Below are 22,619 nucleotides of genomic sequence, written 5' to 3'. Positions count from 1 at the left end.
CTCAATTTAGATGATCACACACTTCACACTCTCTAGCAAAGGAGAGGATTAAGCAAATTGCATGGCGAGTCTCGCCTACAATTACTTTCAGCAGTCTTGAGAATGCAAGCTGACTCCTTACTATCCGATTAGGCCAAATCTGGGACAGTACCTACTACGCTATGTTACCTCCTCAGATCAATTCTACGTTCCACGTCCACCGTGGACACAGCCACCTCAAATGGTCCAAGGCAATTGCACCTGTGTTAACCGTCGACTCGGGAGACGTTGTGACTTTTGATACTATCGATGGAAGCAATGGACAAGTAACCCCCATCTCGACAGCTGAAGACGTCTTAAAGTTCAAGTCAGAGCTGGCAAACCCCATTTTCGGCCCCGTATATGTGAGGGGTGCCGAGCCGGGAGACGTTCTTGAAGTTGAGGTATTGAAGCTCAAAACTGCTGATTGGGGTTGGACTGCAATTATACCTGGATTCGGGCTACTTGCAGATGATTTCAAAGAGCCTCATCTCAAGATCTGGCAAATTGATCCTGATGGTTCATCCGCTGTGTTCAAGGACGGCATTCGCATCCCCACTCATCCTTTCCTTGGTGTCATGGGAGTCGCCCCTGGGGAAGGCGAATTCCCTACTATTCCTCCGCTCGACACAGGGGGTAACATTGACACTCGACAAATCATTGAAGGCTCTAAGCTCTATCTGCCCATCAAAGCGTCTGGCGCGCTATTCAGCTGCGGGGATGGTCACGCCGCCCAGGGCGATGGAGAGGTTTGCGGAACCGCTATTGAGACTCCTATGCAAGTTACGCTGCGTCTATCGATAAGGAAGAACATGAAATGGGTGACATCTCCGAATTATTCAGCTACATCATCTGCGCTCACTCAAGCTGAAGACCAGGGATATTATGCCGTCCTCGGCGTTGATTCAGATCTGTTGAAGGCCGCTCAAAAGGCTGTGCGGGGCATTATCGAATATATGGTTCAAACAAAAAACTTGGATTATATAGAAGCATATATGCTGGCAAGTGTGTCTATTGGTCTTCGGGTGTCAGAAGTTGTAAATATCCCCAACTATACCGTTTCTGCCAGTGTACCATTGAACATGTTTGTTCAAAGTACTAATAACAATTGAGATTGCCAAAGTTCTCATAAGATGGCTTGCTTTTCTCTCATTAAACCCCGATTGTCCCGTCGCCACTCTCCAGATGCGAAAATCGTCTTTCTGTCAAAGAACTCTTTCAAGAAGGGGCATGTAGGTTGAGGACAAGGATTAGTGAGCCATCGCCAGGACTTACATGGCTCAATTACATGATTCTGTACACACAGTGCCTGCCATGAATTTATATCCTCGGCGAGAGAAGCCGATTTCCTACTAGACTATCATACCAAGGAAGATGTAACCCGTTCGCCGTTCATCAACCCAGCTAATGCATGCCTTGAAATTTGGGTATTGTACGCTTCAAGCGTCGCTATCTATAGCGCCCCTGTTTTCGGATACAATGTCAGAGAAAGAGACAATATTATGCAAGAGATGCCATATAACTGTCACAGGGCCATTTGTGAGACGTTCATTATTGACCATACTAGTGGAGAGGGTTCGTACGAGTGGAAGATGTTTCACCTCCTAGGTCTATATTATACACCTAGGCAAATCATTTTGAAGGCGTGTAATCTCTCGGGGTGAAGAAGCGCGATACGCCCTTAATCCTTAGCTCAATGACCAAACGCTGCAATTATAGGTAGAAGTCTATATCTATAACGGTTATTGTCGGCTAATTTTCTCTGCTATGTCCAAAATCAATTCACGTTGCTTTGTAACCTTCAAGGCATCCCGATGTCACAGCATCTTGGTGCTGAAGTCGGTACTCACTCCTCGAATTCTTTCTATCAGATCTTGCCCTAAGAAAGCCGGCGTAAGACAACCACCAGAAACGCCGCCCTCTAATTTTCTGTGATATAGTAAAGAAGCCGCACCTTGGGCGAGGAAGGCAGCGGTGGCATGATATGGGCCCCCTGGATACGCAAAATGAGTATACGCCCTTGGTGCTATCTCGTCATGGTCTGTGTCTGCAATCGCGACAGCTTCCATCTCGAAACGGTAGTTTTTCTCCTTTGCCGGATCAGGGCCTTGGCCTGGAGCTGGTAGTACCATCGCTGCAATAGCTCTCAGCGGCGGAAGAGCTAGCATTAACTTAATTGCCATGGTGTTAAGCATTTGGAACATAGCGGCAAGTGTGGAAGATGCCTTTTTGTACTCGCTGTACTGAAATTTCGCTCCATACGCCATGCCGCCGCTAAGCAGACCCCACGTTCTGTGAACCACAGCTCTATTCTGCACGTCGCTCAGCGAACTAGCCGACATTGTTCCCAGAGTCGGGTCGTGGCGCACGCCGACAAGATTTGTTGAGCTCAAGCTTCGCCGGCCTATGACTGGAGAAAGGTACCATGGTTGTTGCGATTCATACTGGACTTTGGCGTCGAAGTCTCCTCTCATCATCATGGACTCGACTGTGCCGCCACTTGGATCCGATGGCATTTTTAGCAGCGACAAAACGAGTTCCTTCGTCTTCAAAGATGAGCTCTTCTCAAGCTCTCGAACTGACGACCAAGTAAGGAGATCGTGCGGAGCGCTCAATGCGCCGCAGGAAATGAGTATCTGCTGCCGATAAGCATATATGAGGATGGTGATCATAGCATTCGGATTCGGCTCACAACAACACCCGCCAACTCAGCTGCGCGGTGGTAATCGTCGATCCATTGTCGTATGCGAGGTATGGTTCCGGCACCACATATTTAACCAGAGTCAGCAGATTCCTATCATACCTATGTATGCATCGGCTTCGGATTTGCTCACGTATCAATATAGTCAGTTACCCCCTCAATACAAGCCTCAATTACGAGCGGCCCGACGTGATGGTATGAGACAACACTGACACACAATCTTGCCTTTTTGACAATGGTGATCAATTGAACTTTGTCTTCAACATCCACAATCTCGATTACTGCACACCGGTAAGCTGTAATTGTTTATTATCTTACAGATGGAACTATACCTGGCTGTATTCTATCAGGTCCCAGCTCCTTTAATCTTGCGGCAAGCCCGTTCAGTTTCGTGCTTGATCTCCCCGCGATAGCCCACCTGAGGTTGGTTGGGAGGTGCTCCGCGATATGCTCCGCAGTAAGAGCGCCGGTGTAGCCCGTTGCGCCAATAAGCACAAGGTCATAGTCGCGACCACTGTTGTTCTCAGACATTTTGCTTGTATTGTCGCGTTGCGAAGAATTGTACTGAACAATTGACGCATATGTTTTCCTGTCGAAAAATCCCTAGAGGTTCCAAGTTGTTTTCCATCGGTACAAGTACTGAAGTTCAAGCAGTTCATTTCCAGTGGCAGCGGGATTATTAATGCTCCGGTATTCCGGCCCGGAGTTGCTAACTGTGAAATCCGACATACCCTAGGTGTCTTGGGTATCAAAAACTGTCACCCATTCAGACATGTAGACTATGTACAAAAGATTATAGCAGCTAGCTGTATGTGTGCGTGAGACGAAAATTCTTTACTCTGCAACAGACTTGTTAACTCAAATGAGGCACTGGGTAACATTGATGTATCTGGGTAATATGAGTAGCTCCATTGTTAGTGGTGCAATGGTTACCTGCAATAAAATGTCCGTATTCATTTGATTTGTATTAACCTTACCTTTATCTAAATACATAGACTTGCGTAAGCTTGGGCTGTGGTAAGGGTTTCAGTGAGAATATAAAGTACGCGCAAAGTTGTGTTTGCCGTCTGGCCGCCACCAAGTAATACACTCGAACTGCAAAAATCGTGCCATTCGCAATCATAGGAAAATTGACAAACTTTCGCATGAAGTTGGCCTACATTGTGCTACGCGCTACATGTCAAGCAGCCTCGGACTTACTAGGTATCAGAACCATTCTTCCCACGACAGCTATCAGTAGGATGACATGCATCTGCGTTGCGGTTGCCAGTATACGCTTTTAACGCGTATGCAGTGTATACACCAACGATGCTCTCTGAAAGTAAATGTCAGCATAATTCGATGCATCAGAGCCTGCTTAACCAGAGCGAGTCAACTGGCGCTTCTCCAGCTGTAGTATAGATTGCCTATATCTTTCTCTTAAGCGTGAAGACTTCTTCCATGGCTGTTGACAGCCGCGGCAAAAGAAAAAGCGTATCAGTGAGGACTAGTTGTTTACTGATATGACTGCTTGTCGCGGCCTGCCCTCAAATACCCTGCGCTGAATTATTTAATACTAAATACATTTAATAATTATCTTCTGCTGTTCTCATATTCTTTGAACCACGAGAATTATATCTTTGCAAATTTGGATCGCTTCCGCAGAGCTAGTCCATAATGATAAAGCACCAAGGGAACGGGCAGTGCGAGACACGAGACAGCTCCGAGTATGCTTGCCGCTATTCCAGTGCCAAGATTAACAAACATGGGTCTGGCAGCAAGTGGGAGACCGCAAGCCAACAAAGAGCGTAACATAGTGTTTGCTGAGGTAGAACTTGCAGCATAGGGTCCATACGTGTCAACTAGTGTGTTTAGGCATTGCTGGAAGACAACGGTAAAGCCGCAGCTAATAAACGCTGTAAACATACGCTGTTAGTAATTATTAATGTTACTTAGCCTTTGGTTAGTACGGGTAGCTTACAAGAAGCCACAACAGGCAATATCCACGGGTGCGATGGCTCGGCCGTCCATCCAAACCAAAATATCCCCGTGGTAAATAAGATCCCACCAACAAGCATAGGTGGTGATCGAGCCTCTGGTACTGCACGACCTTTGTTTTTCCGGACAGCCTTGATATACATAGGCTGAAAGAGGATATTCAGGCAGGATGCACAAAGGACACCGACAAAGAGGCCTAGAGATGGCAAACTGGCCACAACAGGGCCAAATCCGCGTTCTTCTCGGAATACAATTGGAAAGACTTCCAGCATTAAAAACATCAAACTGTAGACGAAGGAGGCGTAGAGCGCCACGCATGTGACTATAGGTTCGGTAAGTAGCATGCTGATTTCAGAAAAGAACTTTCTTTTAGCTTAAGATCGTGACGTAGGATAATGACCCAAACTCAAAAGGCAACAATACGTGACGTACCGGAGGGGTCGGCTGAAGTGTTTTGTAACAACATTCCGCAGGTTGATTCTCTCGCTTTCGTGCGGATGCCACCAACGGCCATCCCCTGTTATTTCTCGCAGATGCTTTGCCTTACGCTTCAACAAGACAGGCCCATAGGTTTCTGGTAGTGTAAAGAATGCTAGTGCTACCGCAAAGAAAGCGATAATGGATTCCAAGTACTCGGTCCCTGTATAAATATATTGTCAGGTGCGACTTCGCTAATTGAATGGACAGGAGTTCATCGGCAACTAACATCGCCAACCCATATGTTTATTGGCTGTAATGGCAGCTCCGATTACAGGCGAAAGAGTTGGACCACCCACAACGCAGATAGCATAGAAACTCATCGCAGTCCCCCGGCTCTCAGGCGTATAGAAGTCTCCTAGCACCGCTGCGACATTGCTAATAGGGGCCGAGCCAAAGAATCCGCCCAAGAAACGGGTGGCAAACAGAGCTGCAACACTTTCACTCGTGGCAGACCCGATGCTGAAGAGGCCAAGAATAAATACGGGTGGCAGCATCGACCATTTGCGGCCATATGCCTCACTAATAGGTGCCCAAAACATAGGACCGAAAGCAAATCCTAAAATAAATCAGCGAGTTGCGTTCTGACTAACAAAAGTCAATTCGACTATCGGAGGATAGTGAAATGACGAAGACGACGCACCAAGGATAAAAAGTGACATTGTAAGTACTGTAACCTCAGAAGATATGTTAAAATGCTTTACAAGTGCCTCTTCAGCCGGATTAGTGATGGCAGACCCAACTGATCCTGTGAATGCCAATAGACCCATCATAAATGTCATCCAGAGCTTGAAATAGGGGCTCCAATTCTTGGGGTTTTTGGAGTCGTTCTCGTCCCATTTGACTTGGAACGCTATTCGATCGGCCTCTGTAGCTGCTTTGCTTTGCACCTTCTCTAAGTCAACTGTTTGAGCTTCACTGGGAATTGGATTATCCGTAGCGCCATTTTCGTGTACATGGCCTCTTCGCTTCTGTCTTTGGCTGGTCATAGTCGCTTTCGACCATAACTTCGCAGTTTCTGAACTAATCAGCAAAAGAGAGCAGTACTGTGAATTGAGTGTTGTAAAACTTAAATTCCGCTATTGGAAGATAGATGCCATGTATATATTGCAATGTAAATATTGCTCCCAGTCTTGGATCTGTGGCGGTGGAATGAAAAGTAAAATCACGCTCTTGATGAAATATATGCTGTTTTTAAAGCTAAGTATTCTTCATTGCATCTTGTTTTTCCATACGAGATATCGTACTCTGTGTTGATGTTCCAATAATAGGAAGCTTAATAATCACCTGACAGAAATTTAGTGTCTCTGAAGTGGATAGGAAGATTTTGTTCAGCATCTTTGAGAAAGTAATTCTGGGCATCTTTTTCCGAGGCTTATAAATGCAAAGGCGGGAAATTACGTGACTAACCAGCAATAAACATCCAAGGAGGCGGCCTCATTGATACTTAGGCGGTGATTGTATTATAGGCGGGCGCTCCTATATAGCCCTTGTGCAGACGCAATTACCTATAGTATAAAAGCCGCACTCTTATACCACAAATGTCTATTGCACTCTATTTATTCTAGTAAAATGTACCATTGGGTCTAAAAAAATGCTGTCATTGCACCGCTTCCTCTTCACATTTCTGGCGATAAGCCCTCTTGCCGCATGTGCGTATAGGGCAGAAAGATCGACACTTAAAACGAAAAATGATATACAAAGTTTCACAGGCCATCGAAGCTTTGAAACCACTGTCCTGCATCAGTTTACTTCGCCAAGCTGGGCAGAGAATTTAGCTGTCTGCGACAATGGGGACATACTGTTTACGATGATTTCGCCATCGGCAAGTCTCTATCGAATTGCAAACCCCCAATCTTCAAATCCAACAACGACACTAGTCCATACCTTCCCAGATGTCGAGAGCCTTCTAGGTATTGCAGAACTTAAGCCAAATTTCTTCGTCGTCGTTGGCACAAATGCGTCTGGGGTCGTTGCCATTCCAGGGACCGGAATTTTGTGGAGTGTGGACTTTTCTGTTTCATCATCGTCGCCACTCATTACCGAGATTACTGCTTTACCGCAAGTCAGCTACCCCAACGGTATGACAGCGTTACCAGAAAATGACAGTGCTGTTTTGTTGGCAGATTCGACTCTGGGCTGCGTATGGCGCATAGATATTCATACAAAAGCAGTCGATATTGCAGTGCAGTTGCCGCAGATGGAGCCACCTTCAACTGCCTCGACACCAATCGGCATTAATGGGGTTCATGCTACACAGGACCCTTTCGGCTCAACGGTGCTCTATTGGTCCAATAGCTTCGAGACGACAATTTACAGCATTAATATCGATGGCTGCACCGGAGCTATGTTGAGCGGGCAACAGGAGCCGCGGATAAGAGCTCGTGCTGAAGACGGTTATCTCTTTATTGATGACTTCGCGATAGACTCCAAGGGTGGCATTTGGGCAGCCGCCAACTTCAACAATACTGTTCTGTATGCGTCTGTGAAGTCCCATATTTTACGTCCTGTTGTTGGTTCTGAGAACAGCCTTCTAATGGCTGGCTATACTTCTTGCTGTTTTGGCCGTAGGTCCGGCACGGACAACGTTTTATATGTGACAAACAGTGGCGCTGAAGTATATCCGGTGAATGGGACTTTGACAATGGGTGCAAACGTTGTAGCAATCAACGTATAAAGTATAGAATTAATATCTAAGAGCTTCAGTTGACAAGTGCTGGTTAGACACTATGTATATATATTTAAGATTATAGACCTTCTTTAGTCTGAGAAACATTCCTATTTATATATGCCGTCCGACTGGATTAACGTGTAATTAATAATACATTATTTAGAATTAAAACTTATTAGATGCGCTAGTTTATAATGTTGTGATTACTATTCTTCAATTATCTAGTTTTTATAATATTATGTTAGCCTCTCTTCATATGGGAGAACGCTTGAAATCTACCGAAGATAGCCAATGGCACAGGTAAGAATAAGTTGGGCTACTAATTGGCATTTTTGAAGTCTTCTATGAATAGTGCTTGACTGTTATAACATCTTCTATTTATGAGACGAATTGAATAAAGACTACTAATATACTCAGTTGCTGAATTTGGGTAAAGCTCTGTATGCCTCCAACAATCTACATCGGAGCATGCCTGAGATGCTTTCCGCCAACATACCCATTTGCTGTATCAATGAACAAGTTTCTACCTTTGACGTACGAGACTAATACTCCCCACAATCTCCAATTGCCAATCTGTCCCGTCGCGTACTTCTTGCCCAGTGAGAGAAAGATCATTGTTTTGCTTATGAGCTTGTAGGGTACGACAGGACCTTTATCCGTCAAACAAGCATCTAATGCACTAGCCAGGTAAATTATCTGGTTATCCGTGACTGTGAGCTGCTTTGGTCCAGCATTGCTCACGTCACCAATGGCCCAAATATTCTCTGTGCCAACCACGCGCATCATGCTATCGAGATTCACGTTGCCGTGTGGGTCTAGGAAGCTGTCGGTAACGAAGCTGTTGTTCAGTTGAATGCCATGCATTGGAAGATACAAGTCAGTGGCAAGCGTTGATCCATTATCCAAACTCAAAACCTGTGTCTTGCCGTCATTGCCTACATTAACGGCTTCTACACGAGTTTTGCGGATTAGCTTGACACCGAGCTTCTGCAAATCCGTGTCCAGAGTTGTTCGAACAGAAGAGAGCAGGTCCCTGGAACTCTCCAATGGAACATCACCATGCATGATGAGCGTTATCTCTTTCAGCTTTCCAAAATTGGCAGCTAACTCTCCCGCCACTTCGACACCAGTCGGGCCTGCGCCAGCCACAATAATGTTTTTCGCATCGCTGACTTTTGTCTGCAGATCATGCCATGCCTTGAGCATCTCTTCATGCGTGCCAATGGGCTTCAGAGGTAATCCGCTGGTCATGCTAGAACCTGTGGCAATGACTAAGTGATGATAATGGAAGATGCGACTTTCGCCGTTATTGGCAAAAACAGCAACGGAATTTGAAGATGATTGGATGCCGGTAGCTCTGCCGAGGATAAATTCGAATGTGTCGATTGGATAATGACTGAATCCAGTTGCAATTGGGATAAACATAGATTCATCTCGTATCATTCCAGGAATAAGAGCTCTGGTTGCTGCCACGTTCCAGAAGAAATGGCTGTTTGGAGATATCAGGATAACTTTGAGGCTCGTCTTCAAAGATGTGTATTTGAGTAGCTTATGGGCAAGTGGTAGGCCTGCCCATCCTGCACCAAGAATAATAACAGTTTTTGTGCTGGCCATAGTTGCCATATGGTTGCCGTACCACAAGTATTTATTTTAACTGGATAGAAGACATGCTTTAAATGAAAGGCGGGCGTGCACGGGATCATAAATATAGCTGGCTACCACAGTGTGACCCATCCGGCCTCGGTCATCGGTCGTAAGATTTCGCATCGTCGCGAATCCGAGAACAAGACAATCAACATGGCGCTGGCCCAGCTACTTCATTAGCGGACGGTTTAGAATCGATTCATGGAGGACCTGTTAGGTTTAGACGCCAATGAAGTGGAACTGGGCGCGCCGCAAGGATTTAGACCGAGCTCCGTGTCCGAGATTTGGCTACCTACAGCAGCCAATCCATAGCTTTTCAACGTCGCTCAATTCGGTCACCCATCCATCTCCTTTCTGAAGAAAAAGTATATCGCATGATTTGCACTGAATAATTTTCTCATACGACTCTTACCTAATAGATCGCGCAGTCTTCCGCCATCATGTCAAGCATGTCTACCGATCGCCCCGCAGCCGGAGAAGACACTGTCACCGAGGATAGTTTGCAAGTATGGAGCTGTGTTACATGTCGGCGACGAAAGGTCAAATGCGACAGAAGAAATCCTTGCTCTAATTGCGCCAGGAACCGAAGCGAATGCCACTTCCCAGTCACTGGCCGTCTTCCACGTCGACGAGATCCCACGACTTGGAAGTCGCCAACTGAGAAGCAAGCTGAACTGCTAAATCGGCTTAGGCGACTCGAATCACTTGTTACAGAGCTCGCAGCACAAGTGGAAGACGGTCCCAACAAAGTCCAATCAATACTCCCGGGCCTATTACCCAGTGTCGCAGGTGCTCCTCGTTCTTCAGAAACAGAAACAGTCAATTCTAGGATTGGAAAAGGAGAATTACCAAATCACGAATCGCCCATGCATTTTGGAGAATTGATTTCTGCTATGAAATCGCACTTTGAAGGAGAGGCAAACGAAGACTTTGGTCGACTGGTCGTTGGAAACGAGGCTGGCTTACAAATCGGAAAGGGTTTCTGGTCCGTTTTTTGTAGCGAAGTGAGTTTGAACTGTTAGGAGATATTGACACAGAAAAGGCTAATAATGATTGATTAGGTCGAGCATATTTTTGAAGCGATTCAAGATGTGGCTTCAACAGTATCCACTTCAGACCATGAGCGCATCTCATCTGGCAGTCAAATTACCTCGCACAACATGCACCCCGACTTTTATTTTGGGAACACCTACACAGAGCCATTCACCCAAAATCTCGATGATCTATACCCTTTACCATCGCAAATGCTCTTCATATGGCGGACATACGTAGAGAATGTCGATCCATTTATCAAGGTTATTGACGTTGCAGCTCTGGACGAGATTGTAACTAATTTAAGGGGCAAATTTTGCTCCCTACGGTATAGTTTACAAGCCTTACTATTTACAGTGTGCTTGGCATCAATCACGTCTTTGGGCGAGGAAGAAGCTCTGAGTTGCTTCGATATGCCAAGAAGTCAGCTGCTTGCCCGCTTCCGTCTTGGAACGGAGAAAGCGCTTGCCAGTGCTGGGCTTCTGGTGACGAAGGAAATCGAAACGATCCAAGCATTTGTAATATACATCTCTATTTTACCACACATTGGCTGCCAGCAACTCCTGTCGCCATTCATGGGCCTATTACTGAGGATTGCAACATCCTTGCAGCTGCACAGAGATACTGAAAGCTTCAAAACGCCTGCTCTAACCCCATGTGAAGCTGAGATACGCCGCCGGATATGGTGGCAGATTATCTTCATGGACTCTATATCCCGGTCGGAACGCAATACAAAACTGGCAGCTGCAGATACAACGTTCGATACCAAAGCTCCAAGCCGTATGTCAGCCAATGATCAGAAGATTTCCTCGGCTTCTATTGATGTGGAAAGCAAGTCTCTGGTTTGTATTTTGCGATGTGAGATATGGACTTTATGTCGTTTCCTAAACGCAAATCAGCAGAAGCCCTTGGAGCAGAAACTCAAAGCCTTCAAGTTGGCAAGGTCCAGAATAGAGGATACATATATTGTCAGACTCTCTTCAAAGGATGCTATGGATTCTTTAGTCATGACTATGACCTCGCTTGCCTTCTTAAAGGCGGAGCACACGATCTATCTACAACATTTTCGCAATTTGAAAGAGCTCTTGCAAGTACCGTCTCAAGAAATGATACAGCATCATTTAGAACTGTCGATAAACATTCTCAAGGAGGCTCATAAGTTACGAACGGAACCTTCTTGGGAAAGATGGAGGTGGCAATTGCAGGGAGATTTCCCTTGGGCTTCAATGAGCGCGGTATTCATCCAGCTGTGCCAGTCTCCATGGTCAGCAACTTCCGAAAGAGGATGGGCGCTAACCAACCAAATATTAAAAGACGTGCCGGATAGAGTAAAGGAAAATCCATCCTGGGCGAGATTAAATCAGCTCGTTATCGCCACTGAAGTTAAAAAACGAGAGAGAAATCCCGGAGAGATGATAGACCAAACGATTAACCACAATGAGATTTACATACATGACCTCGTTGAAGTACACAAGGGCAGCCAAGAGTCTTTGAATTCATCAAAATCTCAATCGTCTAATATTGGTGCTTTAGTCGATTACGCAGAGCCGAACCCGGTCCTAATGCCTAGCATTTTCGACTTCGGAGTAGAGCTTGACGACCCGAATGAGTTGGGATCCGATGTGATATTTGATCCTATGGAATGGCAAGTGTGGGATGAGGCTCTTGATGACCAAGTTTGGGACCTAGATTATCGGTTTTAGATGAGGTATACATGAGTTGTAGAGTGAGGAATGTCCTACTAATATACTTTATGTGAAAGGCGGTCAAAGATCTGGGCCGTAAATTGCGATTGATCAGTAGTAGAGCAATTTATTTTCGATCGAGCATCTGTGAAGCAGAGAGTAGACCCGTTCAAATCATAATCTTACTTACGTAAAGCCCATGGAACTCTCCCTTCTTTTTATCCCCCCCCAAACCTTCGGTAGCGAAGTTGGCTAATGAGATCGGATCAGAGGACGTTACCCAAAACTTGTACATGGGAGCATCCACTGATACAGCAAAGAGCTAAATTCTCCCAATCAGAAGAGATAATATGCCCAGTGCGAATCTCCAAGATGTATTCTGAATAGCGTATTCAGGTCCGAGGCGAAGATAGTAGTGACTAGTTCATTCAAGGTCATAACTGACATGTCTTCATAACTTAATAATAAATAAAGAGCAACCGAACGATGAATACAATGGAGAGAGGAACATATATTTGCGCGGTCCAACTATGGCTGGCCCAGATCTATATAGCGAATATATTTTCCGCTAGATAATATAATTACCATATCATGTAATTTAGCCCCTGTAAGAAATGGGATACTAGTTACCATTTTCCAATCCTTCACGCCTAGAGTTTATACCCTCAAATGACTTGTTACCGGCGCGATCTGTGCGACAATACCGGCTGTACCGGACATGGCAGCCAGAAACCGGGCATTTTGAAGTATAAATACTCCGCTAACATCGCTTTGCATTGAGTTGATAGATCTTTTCTATACGAGCCACAATAAACCTACGATACTGGCCATCAGAATTACAAGCATAGTCCCAACGTTTGCATATTTTGGTACAACACAGGTAAGTTGACAGATACGTTGACATGTTGTGGTGGCGACTAAAAGCTTCACTTGGCTCAAGTGTGAACATACGCTTTTCGACATCTTAGAAAGATTAATTCAGAACTTGCACTATGGCTCCCAGTAACCACGCATCATAGCTACTGGACAAACAACACCCCATTAATGCAGTCAAAACCGCTCTCTATACAGCAGCATCCGATAATGAGATCGTCATAAATTTTTAAGGCTATGGCGATCAATCCCGCTAATGCTAAAGTTCAACAGATGGGAATACTAATTTCGGAGTATCCTGCGATTTTGGGCTGTGACGTTGCGGGGGAAGCCATCGAAGTTGGCTCGTCGCTAGCCGACATCTACATGGTTGGCGATCTTGTGATAGGCCAGACCAGCTGCCTCAAGCGAAGGTATCATATATTGCTATTCTGCTTTCCAGGAATATGTTGTCCTGAACTCGCCCAAGTTTGCCAAGCTTCCTGAGGATGTTGAGCACAAGGATACTATAGTGCTGCCTCATGGAATCTCGACCGCCGCCAGCTGTTTGTTTCACAAGTCAGATTCTTCATTCCGAGCTCCTCCGCTCAGTGGTACAAAACCTGGGAACGGTCAGACTGTTCTTGTCTAGGGCGGGAGCAGCAGCATTGGTTCTTGTGGAGTGCAAATGCTCTCGCTAGCTGGCTATAAAGCTTTAGCTACTGCTAGCAAGAGGAACCGCAATATCCTCACAGCTTGGGTGCTAGTGCCTGCTTTGACTAACCAGACTCGACAGTCAGGGATGATGATATTGTGGCATATCTTAAGGGCAGTAATGTAGTCGGAGCCTTTGACGCGATGTCTCGTGACTGGACTTCAGAAACCATCTGTGAAATTCTTAAGGAGGCTGGAGCAAGGGGATTTAGGGCCTCAGTGAGACTTGGCGCTAAGCAACTGACAATAAACAATGCCATAATTGTTACAAATTTCTCGATGCCGCCCGGCGAGTACTCCCAGCTGTCTGAGGACACTGGGAGGTAGCTAGAGAAGTCGATGACAGAGAAAATAGTCAAATGGTCAGATATAGGCCGCCAGCCGAAGTTATTGGGTATGGCTTGGAAAGTGTGCAGGTAGCAGTTAACATACTATGTACGGCTGTTAGTGCAAAAAGATTGGTTGCAATTACTCGAATTCAAGGGATAAATAATTTTTTTTTTACTTACAATGCATATAAATACACATATATATGTGTGTGTGCTTTGTGATCATATGTTTACTCAATTGACTCTATTTACTGTGGTCTCAACCGGCGTATTTTGATACTGAATGTTTAGCGTCTTTAACTATGTGATGCACGAGTGCGTAGGGCTTGCATAGGCCTAAATAATATAAGAGTATTATCTTCAAGGCAAGATATATTCAAGTATAAGTTATCTTACATCAAATGTATTAAAGATAGCTTGGAGAAGTGCTACCCATTGATACGAGACACAATAAGGAGGCTATGAAACATTACTGTTGTCTTCAGTGCATATTGCATGGGGCTTAATAACAATAGCGCCTCCTCTCAGCTGCAGTATCATTGCTAAGGGATGTCTCAGAAACAACCAGATCCCCTTGCTAGCTCTGCACAACATTTTCCAGTCGTGAGCTCCTGCTGCGCTCTATATGACTCTTTCCGAACCTTCTTTCATACATTTACAAGCGTAAATAAATGCTCTCTATAAGTCCGTCTTAATCGTGCTCGGAACAGGCATGCTGCTGCTGTTATGCCTCTCGCTCTTGCTGTGCTAAAATCGCTACAGAAGTTTTATTATAGCACATTTTGCTACCTGCGAATAGGAACATGAAACATCGAAACAAAAGCGCTCCTTTATAGACAGCGGATAGAAATAGACGTTGCTGCATTCCGCGCATTTTGTTGGCCAGAAGCGACGTTTTAGCAATCGTTGCAGCTACTAGGCTGCCATATCATTTCTCGCCGTCTATCCAGATATGACTTACTCCAGTTTTTGACATCCTAGTTATGACCTCTGCCACATTTCCAGTTCTCTCTGCGGTGGTCATCAACTTCTACCGCGCCAGAATACATGGTAGATGCGATGCATGGTGCTGTGGTCTTTGGCGATTCCCATTTCAATAGGTTGTATATCCTTTCCATCTCTAGATAATGTTTTTGCACCCCTACCATATTATCCATGATATAGCGAGATAGAGAGTCAAAATATTCAGACCAATACCGGAGAACAGTAACTGAGAAAATCCCTGGGCTTCATGATGTATCGCCGACTGTAGGCCCTGGCCAGTAGGTTGGTCTCTGTGGACGTACAGGGCGCGACAAATATTCCCTCTCAATTGTGGTCAAGTCAATAGACCATCCCAAGATAATAGAAATTAATAGACTAGATATTGCCAAATATCCAATGAAGAGTTACGCGCTAGTTAGTAACTGTTTCGCAGAATATCGTATTATTCCTTAAGACCCTGCACTCAAACCTTGTCCTGCCAGTTTGAAGCCAGCTCCTCCATCTAGTGAGTGATTCATGACAGTATAGGGGGCACTCAAGAACTTACGCACAGTTCAGAAGTGCGGGTCATAGCCTAACCTAAATCTTAATACAGATGTTGAAGGTTTACCTCATCCTATTGGGCAACGGCTGCTCACTTGCTGAAGCAAGGGGGAATAATCTATGATAAAGATAGCGTTCTTACCCTCAATAAAGACATGAATGCAGTAAATGTAGAGGCCGAAGAATTAATGATAAGGCACTAGAAGCAGAGTTCGCGCATAGGCAATGGGTTGCAAACGGTGTAATCTATACCCTTCTCAAAAATATTATCATAAAAGCTCAGATGATAACATGTAACAAAAAATAGAGATCTCAACTACTGGCCAGAAGTTGCCTGGTGTCGCCTTGACCTGCACATGATTCGTGTTAGCTCTGGCTTTTCTTGTCATTGCGTGTAAGGTAACACTGCACCAATATAACATTAAGACAAATTAGATAATTAGGCTACATTTTGGACACATATCGCATATCACAAGCAAAGGAATGAACTTTTATATGTTCTTTAAGGAATGAATGTTATTTATTAAGCGTGTATGATGTTTTGGTATTTTATTTTAGTGTGGTTTTATTTTAATGTGAAGTAATGAATGTTGTTTGGTCTAAAGTTGACTCGGGTTGCTGACGTATCCATCTTCGATTTCGTTTCCGCAGATCCGTCAAGGCTGACAATATCGTTTAGCGACACCTCGAACGCTTGAAATCGTAGTCTCGCCTTCGGCAGCATCTGTGTGAACGGTGGTCGTAAAAATAGTCCCTCTGACAGCAAATCTTTCCATCATCATAGTATTTGAAAAAAGGCTGACGGCAGACGCATCTACGTTGCTTTGAGTTATAAGACGCAAAGCGACCGCAATCTGGGGATCTATCACGGGCGGCGAGATCTTCCACATTGTCTCCGAATTCTGCACCACGGGCGGCGAGATCTTCCACATTGTCTCCGAATTCTGCACCACGGGCTGCAAGGTCCTCTTCAACATCAGGACCAGGGACAGCAGTAGCGAGGCTAAGAGCAAGGAGTGCGGGCAAGAGGAGGGTAGACTTGAAAAGCATTATGGGTAGTTGGTTTAGATATAATATCTAGAAGAGGAATATAAGTGCCAGTATAAACCAAGTAAAGAGTTGATTTCATTAATTGTTTATGAACAGATAATTCAAATGAGACAGTGTTATGGAAAGGGTTTTATATATATAAAATCCAGGCCACTAAATTCACATGTTCTACAAATATAAATACTTCTTAGTTTTAAGCTTTCGATTCAACTCCTAAAGATGTCATATAATTTAGCCTCTTGGGTAATAATTATATAATACATAGAGTTGATACATATATTCGTTTAGCCTTATTTATTAATCTTATCTCAGCCTCAAACATTCCAAGTTAACCGAGCCAACCGGGGAGGGGAAGTTGCGCTTGCCGAAGGCAATAATCTACTTAGATCTTGTGCTTTAGTTCTTGTCTAGTGTATCCTAGCAGGCGACCCTTGGCAAATCTAGTAATGCTTCAGGCAATCTTTAAATTTTTATTCTCTGGATTGTTTGACTTGTATCTTTTTTGCAGGAGATTTTCAAGGCGGTTTTCAACTCTGCAGCCTCAGTCAAGAAGAAAGTAACAAAGAATAAGCAATATAATAGTTCATTGTTATAATTATTAGAATCAAAAGCAATAACAATTCCGAATACCTTAGCCAAAGACTTAGTGTTCCCTTCGATATTCGCAAGTAAATGTTTCAAAGTACGCATATTACCAAAGTGGCGCTAACATTCCAAAAGAGTCCAACTTTGATCTAACACTCAAGCGCCTCTTTCTCTTTGGTATATGGCTGGCCTATATTGTAAATGGATTTTCCTTCAAAATAGCGCCTGCTTAAAACACTACACTGTGTACCGAGCTGAATCAAACTTTACCGAATGTTTCATTTTTACGAGATCGGTCTGTCGGACACCGGCTTATCGGACAAAGCAGCAATTCCTCTAAGAAGCGCAACATAGCTAGTCAAACTTCAAATAATCTTACCCGAATTCCAGTGTGAAAACTTTAAGACAAGAATTACGCAGCAGACTGCTAGACGAATTCTGAACGCCAAGAACTCATGCGAAAGAATTTTCCGAGTCTCCGCATGTGCATTTCTGTGTAGTTTCTCAAACTTGAAGTACGGCCTAGCCACCTGGTAAGAGTATCGTTTCTCACACAAGATATAGATCTAAAGATCAAATTAATTTAGCTGTCCGGATGACTATGTATGACATGCTATCAAAGCCAGGGATTTTTCGAATGCTAAGCTAAAATGATGGAAGAGACACTGTAGGAATCGCCGCCCGAAGCCAGTGTTTTCATAAGGCTGATATGAATTTTGTATGGATTAGACAAGTCTGGCAGCCATTTCGCGAAGATTTGCAAGTCTAAGCGTGTATAATCTCCCCTTCAAAAATAGCTACAACGCCAGCGTAGTGCAGGCCGTAGCTAATTGGGAACTGAAATGTTACTTAGCCCACAGTATTGGTGGTAGTGTTGAGCATTTGTGACTTTGAAGCTGCACTTGCTGAGTTGAAACTGTTAGAAGGATTTACCTGAGATTGAGTATTTCCCGGATTTTTAATATTCTGGAGACAGCCAGGCGCAGTACCGAATGTTAGTTACACAGGATTATTGCTGATAGCCAGGCTCTTTTTTTGCAGCATCCTGGCCTAAGTGGCCAGAGGGATAATTGGCTTGCCGCTAGTTTCGGCTGAGATGCCTAAGCATTTCTGCCAATTCTCTAGCTCAGCAGGTATCTTTACGTTTTCGATGACCGCGACTGCAAAAATAATTGTTTGAGACACGCTAAAACACACAAAGTTAGCAACGGCTTGTTAAATTTGCCATTGTATGAAGGTCAAATCCATTTTCACCAGTATTAAACCTAATCGTCGAGATCAATGTGCAAGATTTGCCACTTAAGCCTCAGCGTAGCTATTACAGTATAAACGTTGAAATTTCATGCACTTAGTACACTGTATGAGAGACAGCTTGGTTGATCGTTGATCTAAGCTTTTCCCATGGAAGCGACGACCCGTTACCTCCGAAGGAGTTTGTCGCACAATCTGTGATGCAAAGTCCTAAGACCTCCAATAACACTACAGCTGATTATAACGGATTAAGCAACAAAATCATCATCGGAAACACTAGTACTACAATTTTAAGCCTTAACTATTCCAAAATAATGTCTTATTTCTCGCGCTGAAGGGCAGCTACAGGATCGCACTGGGACTAGGCTTAGCTCTATCCGCATCTGGTATCGCTGTCAATTTTTAATTACAACGTGATCGTATCTATTTCAACTTCATCGATGGGACAGTAGCATAACAGAGTTGACATCGAATAACTGTGGCTATTTTGAATATTCCCGCAGGCTTTCTCTATTCCTGGTTATATACCTTGAGCTATATCAAAACGTCTTCAGATTCTGCTTTTATTATATTGCTATCTATTACTAATAGAGAATTTCAGTAACATTTACTTGCAAGACTATAGAGAACAACCATTTGGTGGCGCGTTGACAGCGCGTTGCAATGTTGTAGAGAGTATCGGGTGCTACTATATCTGTCTACTACTGACGTAGAAGGCGATGAGCTGTAGAACTGTAAAAAAAATATAATCTTAATATTTTAGGCTCCCCTTCCAAGTATAATACAATCTTTCAAGCTTTGCCAAAAGCTTTATCAAATCCTGCAAAGGTACAGCGATATCGAAATGCGTTGTCCTGCTGTTTTTTAAATCCGATATTGAGATTTTGTTCTGAGATATCCATAACCTCCACCCAAGGTTTAACATTCTTTTCAGCGGCCAATTTTAAAAGCGCTTCCATTTCTTGATGGTTCCCGAGATGACTACCAGTTAATTTGGGAGCGCCTCCTGCAAAGATGCCTGCGGACATTTTAGGCAACGGGTTATCCGGAATACCCACCATGTGAAATTCTCCACCAGGCTTGAGGAGAGAAAGGTAGGAGGCCATGTCAAATTTATCGGTTACGTCTGTGCAGTTCATAATGAAGTCAAACTTGGCCTTCCATGCTTCAGGCCAGCCTTTATCAGTTGTTATAATAACATCTTTGGCGCCAAGCTTCTTGCAGTCGTCTTTCTTGCTGGGGGAATGGGTGAGAGCGTAGGCCTCTGCGCCCAGAGCCACAGTCCATTGAAGAGCAAGATGGCCTAGACCTCCAATGCCAATTACACCCACGGTCTTCCCGGGCCCTATACTGGCTCGAACCAAGGGCGAATACGTCGTGATGCCGGCGCACAGGAGAGGAGATGCAACGTTTGTCTCAATTGCATCAGGAATCTTGAATGTGAAGTACTCATGGGCCCGAATGTGCGATGCAAATCCGCCGTGAGCCTCGCTGCCGTCTTCATACTGGGCGTTGTATGTGTCCACTAGCTTTGGGCAATAGTTCTCGTTCTTGTCCTTGCAAAGATCGCATTCAAGGCAAGCCCATACTTGGGCTCCAACACCGACACGGTCGCCAAGTTGAAAATTTTTAACATGCTTTCCGATCTTGACTGCCTTGCCGACGACTTCGTGCCCGACGCATAGGGGGCCGGCGTAATCTCCCCAGCCGCCTGTTACGGTATGAAGGTCGGAAGCACAGATACTGCAAGCTTCAACTTCAACATCGACGTCGTGGTCACCAAAAGTTTTAGGCTTGAGCTCTGACTTGTGAAATACATTCCATGATTTCGGTTCATCCACGCAAAAGCCAGTAAAAGTGTCAGGATAGCCCATGTTGTTAGTTGAAAGTGGTTAAATTGAAATCTTATTGGGTTATGGTCTGCAAAAATAACGCGATTGAACGATTTAGATATAGGATAGAGAGACAATAAGGAAATCTTAACAATTTGGAAAGTGTTTCGAATCTCTGACGGAGGCATTGTGGCGTTGGATAATGATGTGTACGACAACAAGTCTACGTCATAAAGCGACTGCATGATGCCGTGAATTCTGAAAATGCCTTTTTGTGGGAATTGCACAAGTCGGGTCTATTTTGCAAACCTATACAGCTAGTAGTGTTAGACACATGTATATCGTCATGGGTCCTAATAAAATAAGCGTTTCAATTGCAGCAACGCGCAATATCGCTTGAGAGCCGAACAAGAATATGAGTTCAGATATCCTTGGCTTCGATTGGATCTTAATAGAGTATATAGTCTAAGATTTTGGGCTGAACTTGAGGCACAAAACTACTAATACTACAGCTGTTGTACAGCGAGATCCTCGATTGGTTAGCTTCCGATACTATAATCCTGCTAACTGTTCCCTAATTGACCCTCCGGCTAACCTAGTACTAGTGAGGTCTGCAACCTGGCATAGCAAGGCCTCTGGACTCTAAACATCGCTGTGAATTGCTACAAAGGCTAAAGACTGATTCTCACCCTAATTTAATGACCCTGAGGAAGTTCATACGCCCATTGGGCTTTACCTGCCCATAGAGGGAAAGCGTTTGGTGCTGACTGGTAATTGTCTTCGGGCAGGAAGCGGTCCACCGTCGATTGAACGCAGCCACGCTTTTGGAGATGACGTCCTTCAAATCGATCCTGAATCCAATCCATCCAAATCGACCTGGTTGCATACATACCAGGGAAATGACCAACTCCAGGAACGCCCAGGAACTCTAGATCGCCAGGGTATTCCTTGCACGTAGACTTGGCAGTGGCCAAGGTGCTGTTGTAGCTGACTGCTGGATCTTTGTCGCCCTGGATAACTAGCATGGGTCCCTTATAAGGTCTGTTGCCTGGATTCGCGAGTTGCTGCAATGCCGCCGCCTCCCAGGTATTCTTCCAGTCGGGCTGCACAATTTCCTCTTCGGGTTGAAAGAGAAAGGTACTGACCATCTGTGAGCCCTCAACCTGATCGAAGAGCTCAACTCTATCGACACCTAAAGGTGTGAGCCAGTCGCTGAGCTTGAATGTGGGAAAGACCTGACGGAGATATTTCCCAACCCAGGTAAGGAGGGCGTTTGGGGGTAGAGAAAACCCATCTGTCTGCGGAGCGAATAAGATAGTGCCGAGATGTCCCTTGATCAGATCATTAAACTGGCCATTTCTCTGGGCAAGCAATTCAGGGACGCCCCATCCAACGGAGCCCCCCTGACTATGACCGACACTGACATAGTTGCTTGTTAGCCGCTCTGGGAATGCGTTTAAAGCAGCCCTTAAGGCGTTGAGCGCATCTCCCGCGCCAGCCTGATATAGCCCATATTGGTGAGGAATACTACTTGCATCCCAGGAGGTCCCAACACCGAGACCAGCATAATCCGGAGCTACAACAGCATACCCAGCTAAAGCCAGCGCATACGGCACAAAGTCCTGGTAGAAGAGGCTGCGATGTGTCGATGGAGCTCCGGTGGCATAGAAGCCAGATGTACCATGAGTCCAAAGGATCGTGGGTACCTTCTGTCCCTTGGTACCACCGATCTTCTTCGCATGATATGGCCAAAGGATGTAGGCTGATGCCGGTATAAGGGTGCCGTTAAAATTAGTGGTTGAGTAAATAAACCGTGACATTGCTGTTGTGGCAGGAATTGCAAATGGGCTTAGGTCGGTTACTTCCTGTAGCTTTAGAAGCTTGCCGGGTTGCTTAGGAATTTGCAAGTCTATCGGGAGACTATAGAACTCATCTTCGTGGGGTCCGCCATTGGCAAGCAGTGTTCTGTCAAAGTTTATGATGTTGTTAATTTGGTCGGCCAAGTCTTCAGTTAAATTGCCCAACTCTCGTTGCTCAGGCGAGAGCACAAAGGTAGAGTTCCATGAGGTCGAGTGTAGCGCGGCTTGTGTAGTCTGGCCGGCCACGAAAGTTGCGAATGCTACAAAGGCCAGAGATGCGAGCTTGAGAACCATTTTGGACAAGCGGTAGATGAATGGAATGAGTCTCAAGGCCAGGTAGTGAGAGACTATTTAAATACCTATTCTTACTCGGGATACCATGCTCTCCTAAAAACCCTTTAAGCCTCTTGAATTA

General features: G+C 44.8%; 9 protein-coding genes across 9 annotated transcripts; 3 read left to right on the top strand and 6 right to left on the bottom strand.

The window, feature by feature from the left end:
* Positions 1–161: 161 nt before the first annotated feature.
* Positions 162–1,130, top strand: TGAM01_v208977 (formamidase; the record flags this gene model as incomplete). The annotated part of the gene is made up of 1 exon (XM_024550455.1): positions 162–1,130. One exon carries the CDS (start codon positions 162–164, stop codon positions 1,128–1,130), a length of 969 nt encoding a protein of 322 aa, XP_024404789.1.
* A 705-nt stretch (positions 1,131–1,835) lies between these two features.
* On the bottom strand, positions 1,836–3,250 carry TGAM01_v208976 (saccharopine dehydrogenase; the record flags this gene model as incomplete). Its single annotated transcript, XM_018807418.1, has 3 exons — positions 1,836–2,654; positions 2,873–3,000; positions 3,052–3,250. The coding sequence occupies 3 exons, from the start codon at positions 3,248–3,250 to the stop codon at positions 1,836–1,838; spliced, it is 1,146 nt and encodes a 381-aa protein (XP_018659405.1).
* Positions 3,251–4,604: 1,354 nt separating this feature from the next.
* TGAM01_v208975 (hypothetical protein) lies at positions 4,605–6,162 on the bottom strand (the record flags this gene model as incomplete). The annotated part of the gene is made up of 5 exons (XM_018807419.1): positions 4,605–4,627; positions 4,680–5,062; positions 5,129–5,336; positions 5,403–5,732; positions 5,817–6,162. The coding sequence occupies 5 exons, from the start codon at positions 6,160–6,162 to the stop codon at positions 4,605–4,607; spliced, it is 1,290 nt and encodes a 429-aa protein (XP_018659406.1).
* A 605-nt stretch (positions 6,163–6,767) lies between these two features.
* Positions 6,768–7,850, top strand: TGAM01_v208974 (hypothetical protein; the record flags this gene model as incomplete). The annotated part of the gene is made up of 2 exons (XM_018807420.1): positions 6,768–6,825; positions 6,886–7,850. The coding sequence occupies 2 exons, from the start codon at positions 6,768–6,770 to the stop codon at positions 7,848–7,850; spliced, it is 1,023 nt and encodes a 340-aa protein (XP_018659407.1).
* Positions 7,851–8,300: 450 nt separating this feature from the next.
* TGAM01_v208973 (hypothetical protein) lies at positions 8,301–9,458 on the bottom strand (the record flags this gene model as incomplete). The annotated part of the gene is made up of 1 exon (XM_018807421.1): positions 8,301–9,458. The coding sequence occupies one exon, from the start codon at positions 9,456–9,458 to the stop codon at positions 8,301–8,303; it is 1,158 nt and encodes a 385-aa protein (XP_018659408.1).
* Positions 9,459–9,928: 470 nt separating this feature from the next.
* On the top strand, positions 9,929–10,922 carry TGAM01_v208972 (hypothetical protein; the record flags this gene model as incomplete). Its single annotated transcript, XM_024550454.1, has 3 exons — positions 9,929–10,492; positions 10,550–10,813; positions 10,878–10,922. 3 exons carry the CDS (start codon positions 9,929–9,931, stop codon positions 10,920–10,922), a joined length of 873 nt encoding a protein of 290 aa, XP_024404788.1.
* A 5,270-nt stretch (positions 10,923–16,192) lies between these two features.
* On the bottom strand, positions 16,193–16,677 carry TGAM01_v208971 (hypothetical protein; the record flags this gene model as incomplete). The annotated part of the gene is made up of 2 exons (XM_018807423.1): positions 16,193–16,395; positions 16,446–16,677. 2 exons carry the CDS (start codon positions 16,675–16,677, stop codon positions 16,193–16,195), a joined length of 435 nt encoding a protein of 144 aa, XP_018659410.1.
* A 2,627-nt stretch (positions 16,678–19,304) lies between these two features.
* Positions 19,305–20,387, bottom strand: TGAM01_v208970 (alcohol dehydrogenase (NADP+); the record flags this gene model as incomplete). Its single annotated transcript, XM_018807424.1, has 1 exon — positions 19,305–20,387. One exon carries the CDS (start codon positions 20,385–20,387, stop codon positions 19,305–19,307), a length of 1,083 nt encoding a protein of 360 aa, XP_018659411.1.
* Positions 20,388–20,766: 379 nt separating this feature from the next.
* Positions 20,767–22,498, bottom strand: TGAM01_v208969 (hypothetical protein; the record flags this gene model as incomplete). Its single annotated transcript, XM_024550453.1, has 2 exons — positions 20,767–20,792; positions 21,250–22,498. 2 exons carry the CDS (start codon positions 22,496–22,498, stop codon positions 20,767–20,769), a joined length of 1,275 nt encoding a protein of 424 aa, XP_024404787.1.
* Positions 22,499–22,619: the final 121 nt, after the last annotated feature.

Source organism: Trichoderma gamsii (genome assembly GCF_001481775.2).
Source record: "Trichoderma gamsii strain T6085 chromosome Unknown Scaffold_41.2, whole genome shotgun sequence".
Classification (NCBI taxonomy): Eukaryota; Fungi; Ascomycota; class Sordariomycetes; order Hypocreales; family Hypocreaceae; genus Trichoderma; species Trichoderma gamsii.
The sequence above is the reverse complement of the archived record's forward strand: the minus strand, read 5'-3'. Positions and strand labels throughout refer to the sequence as shown.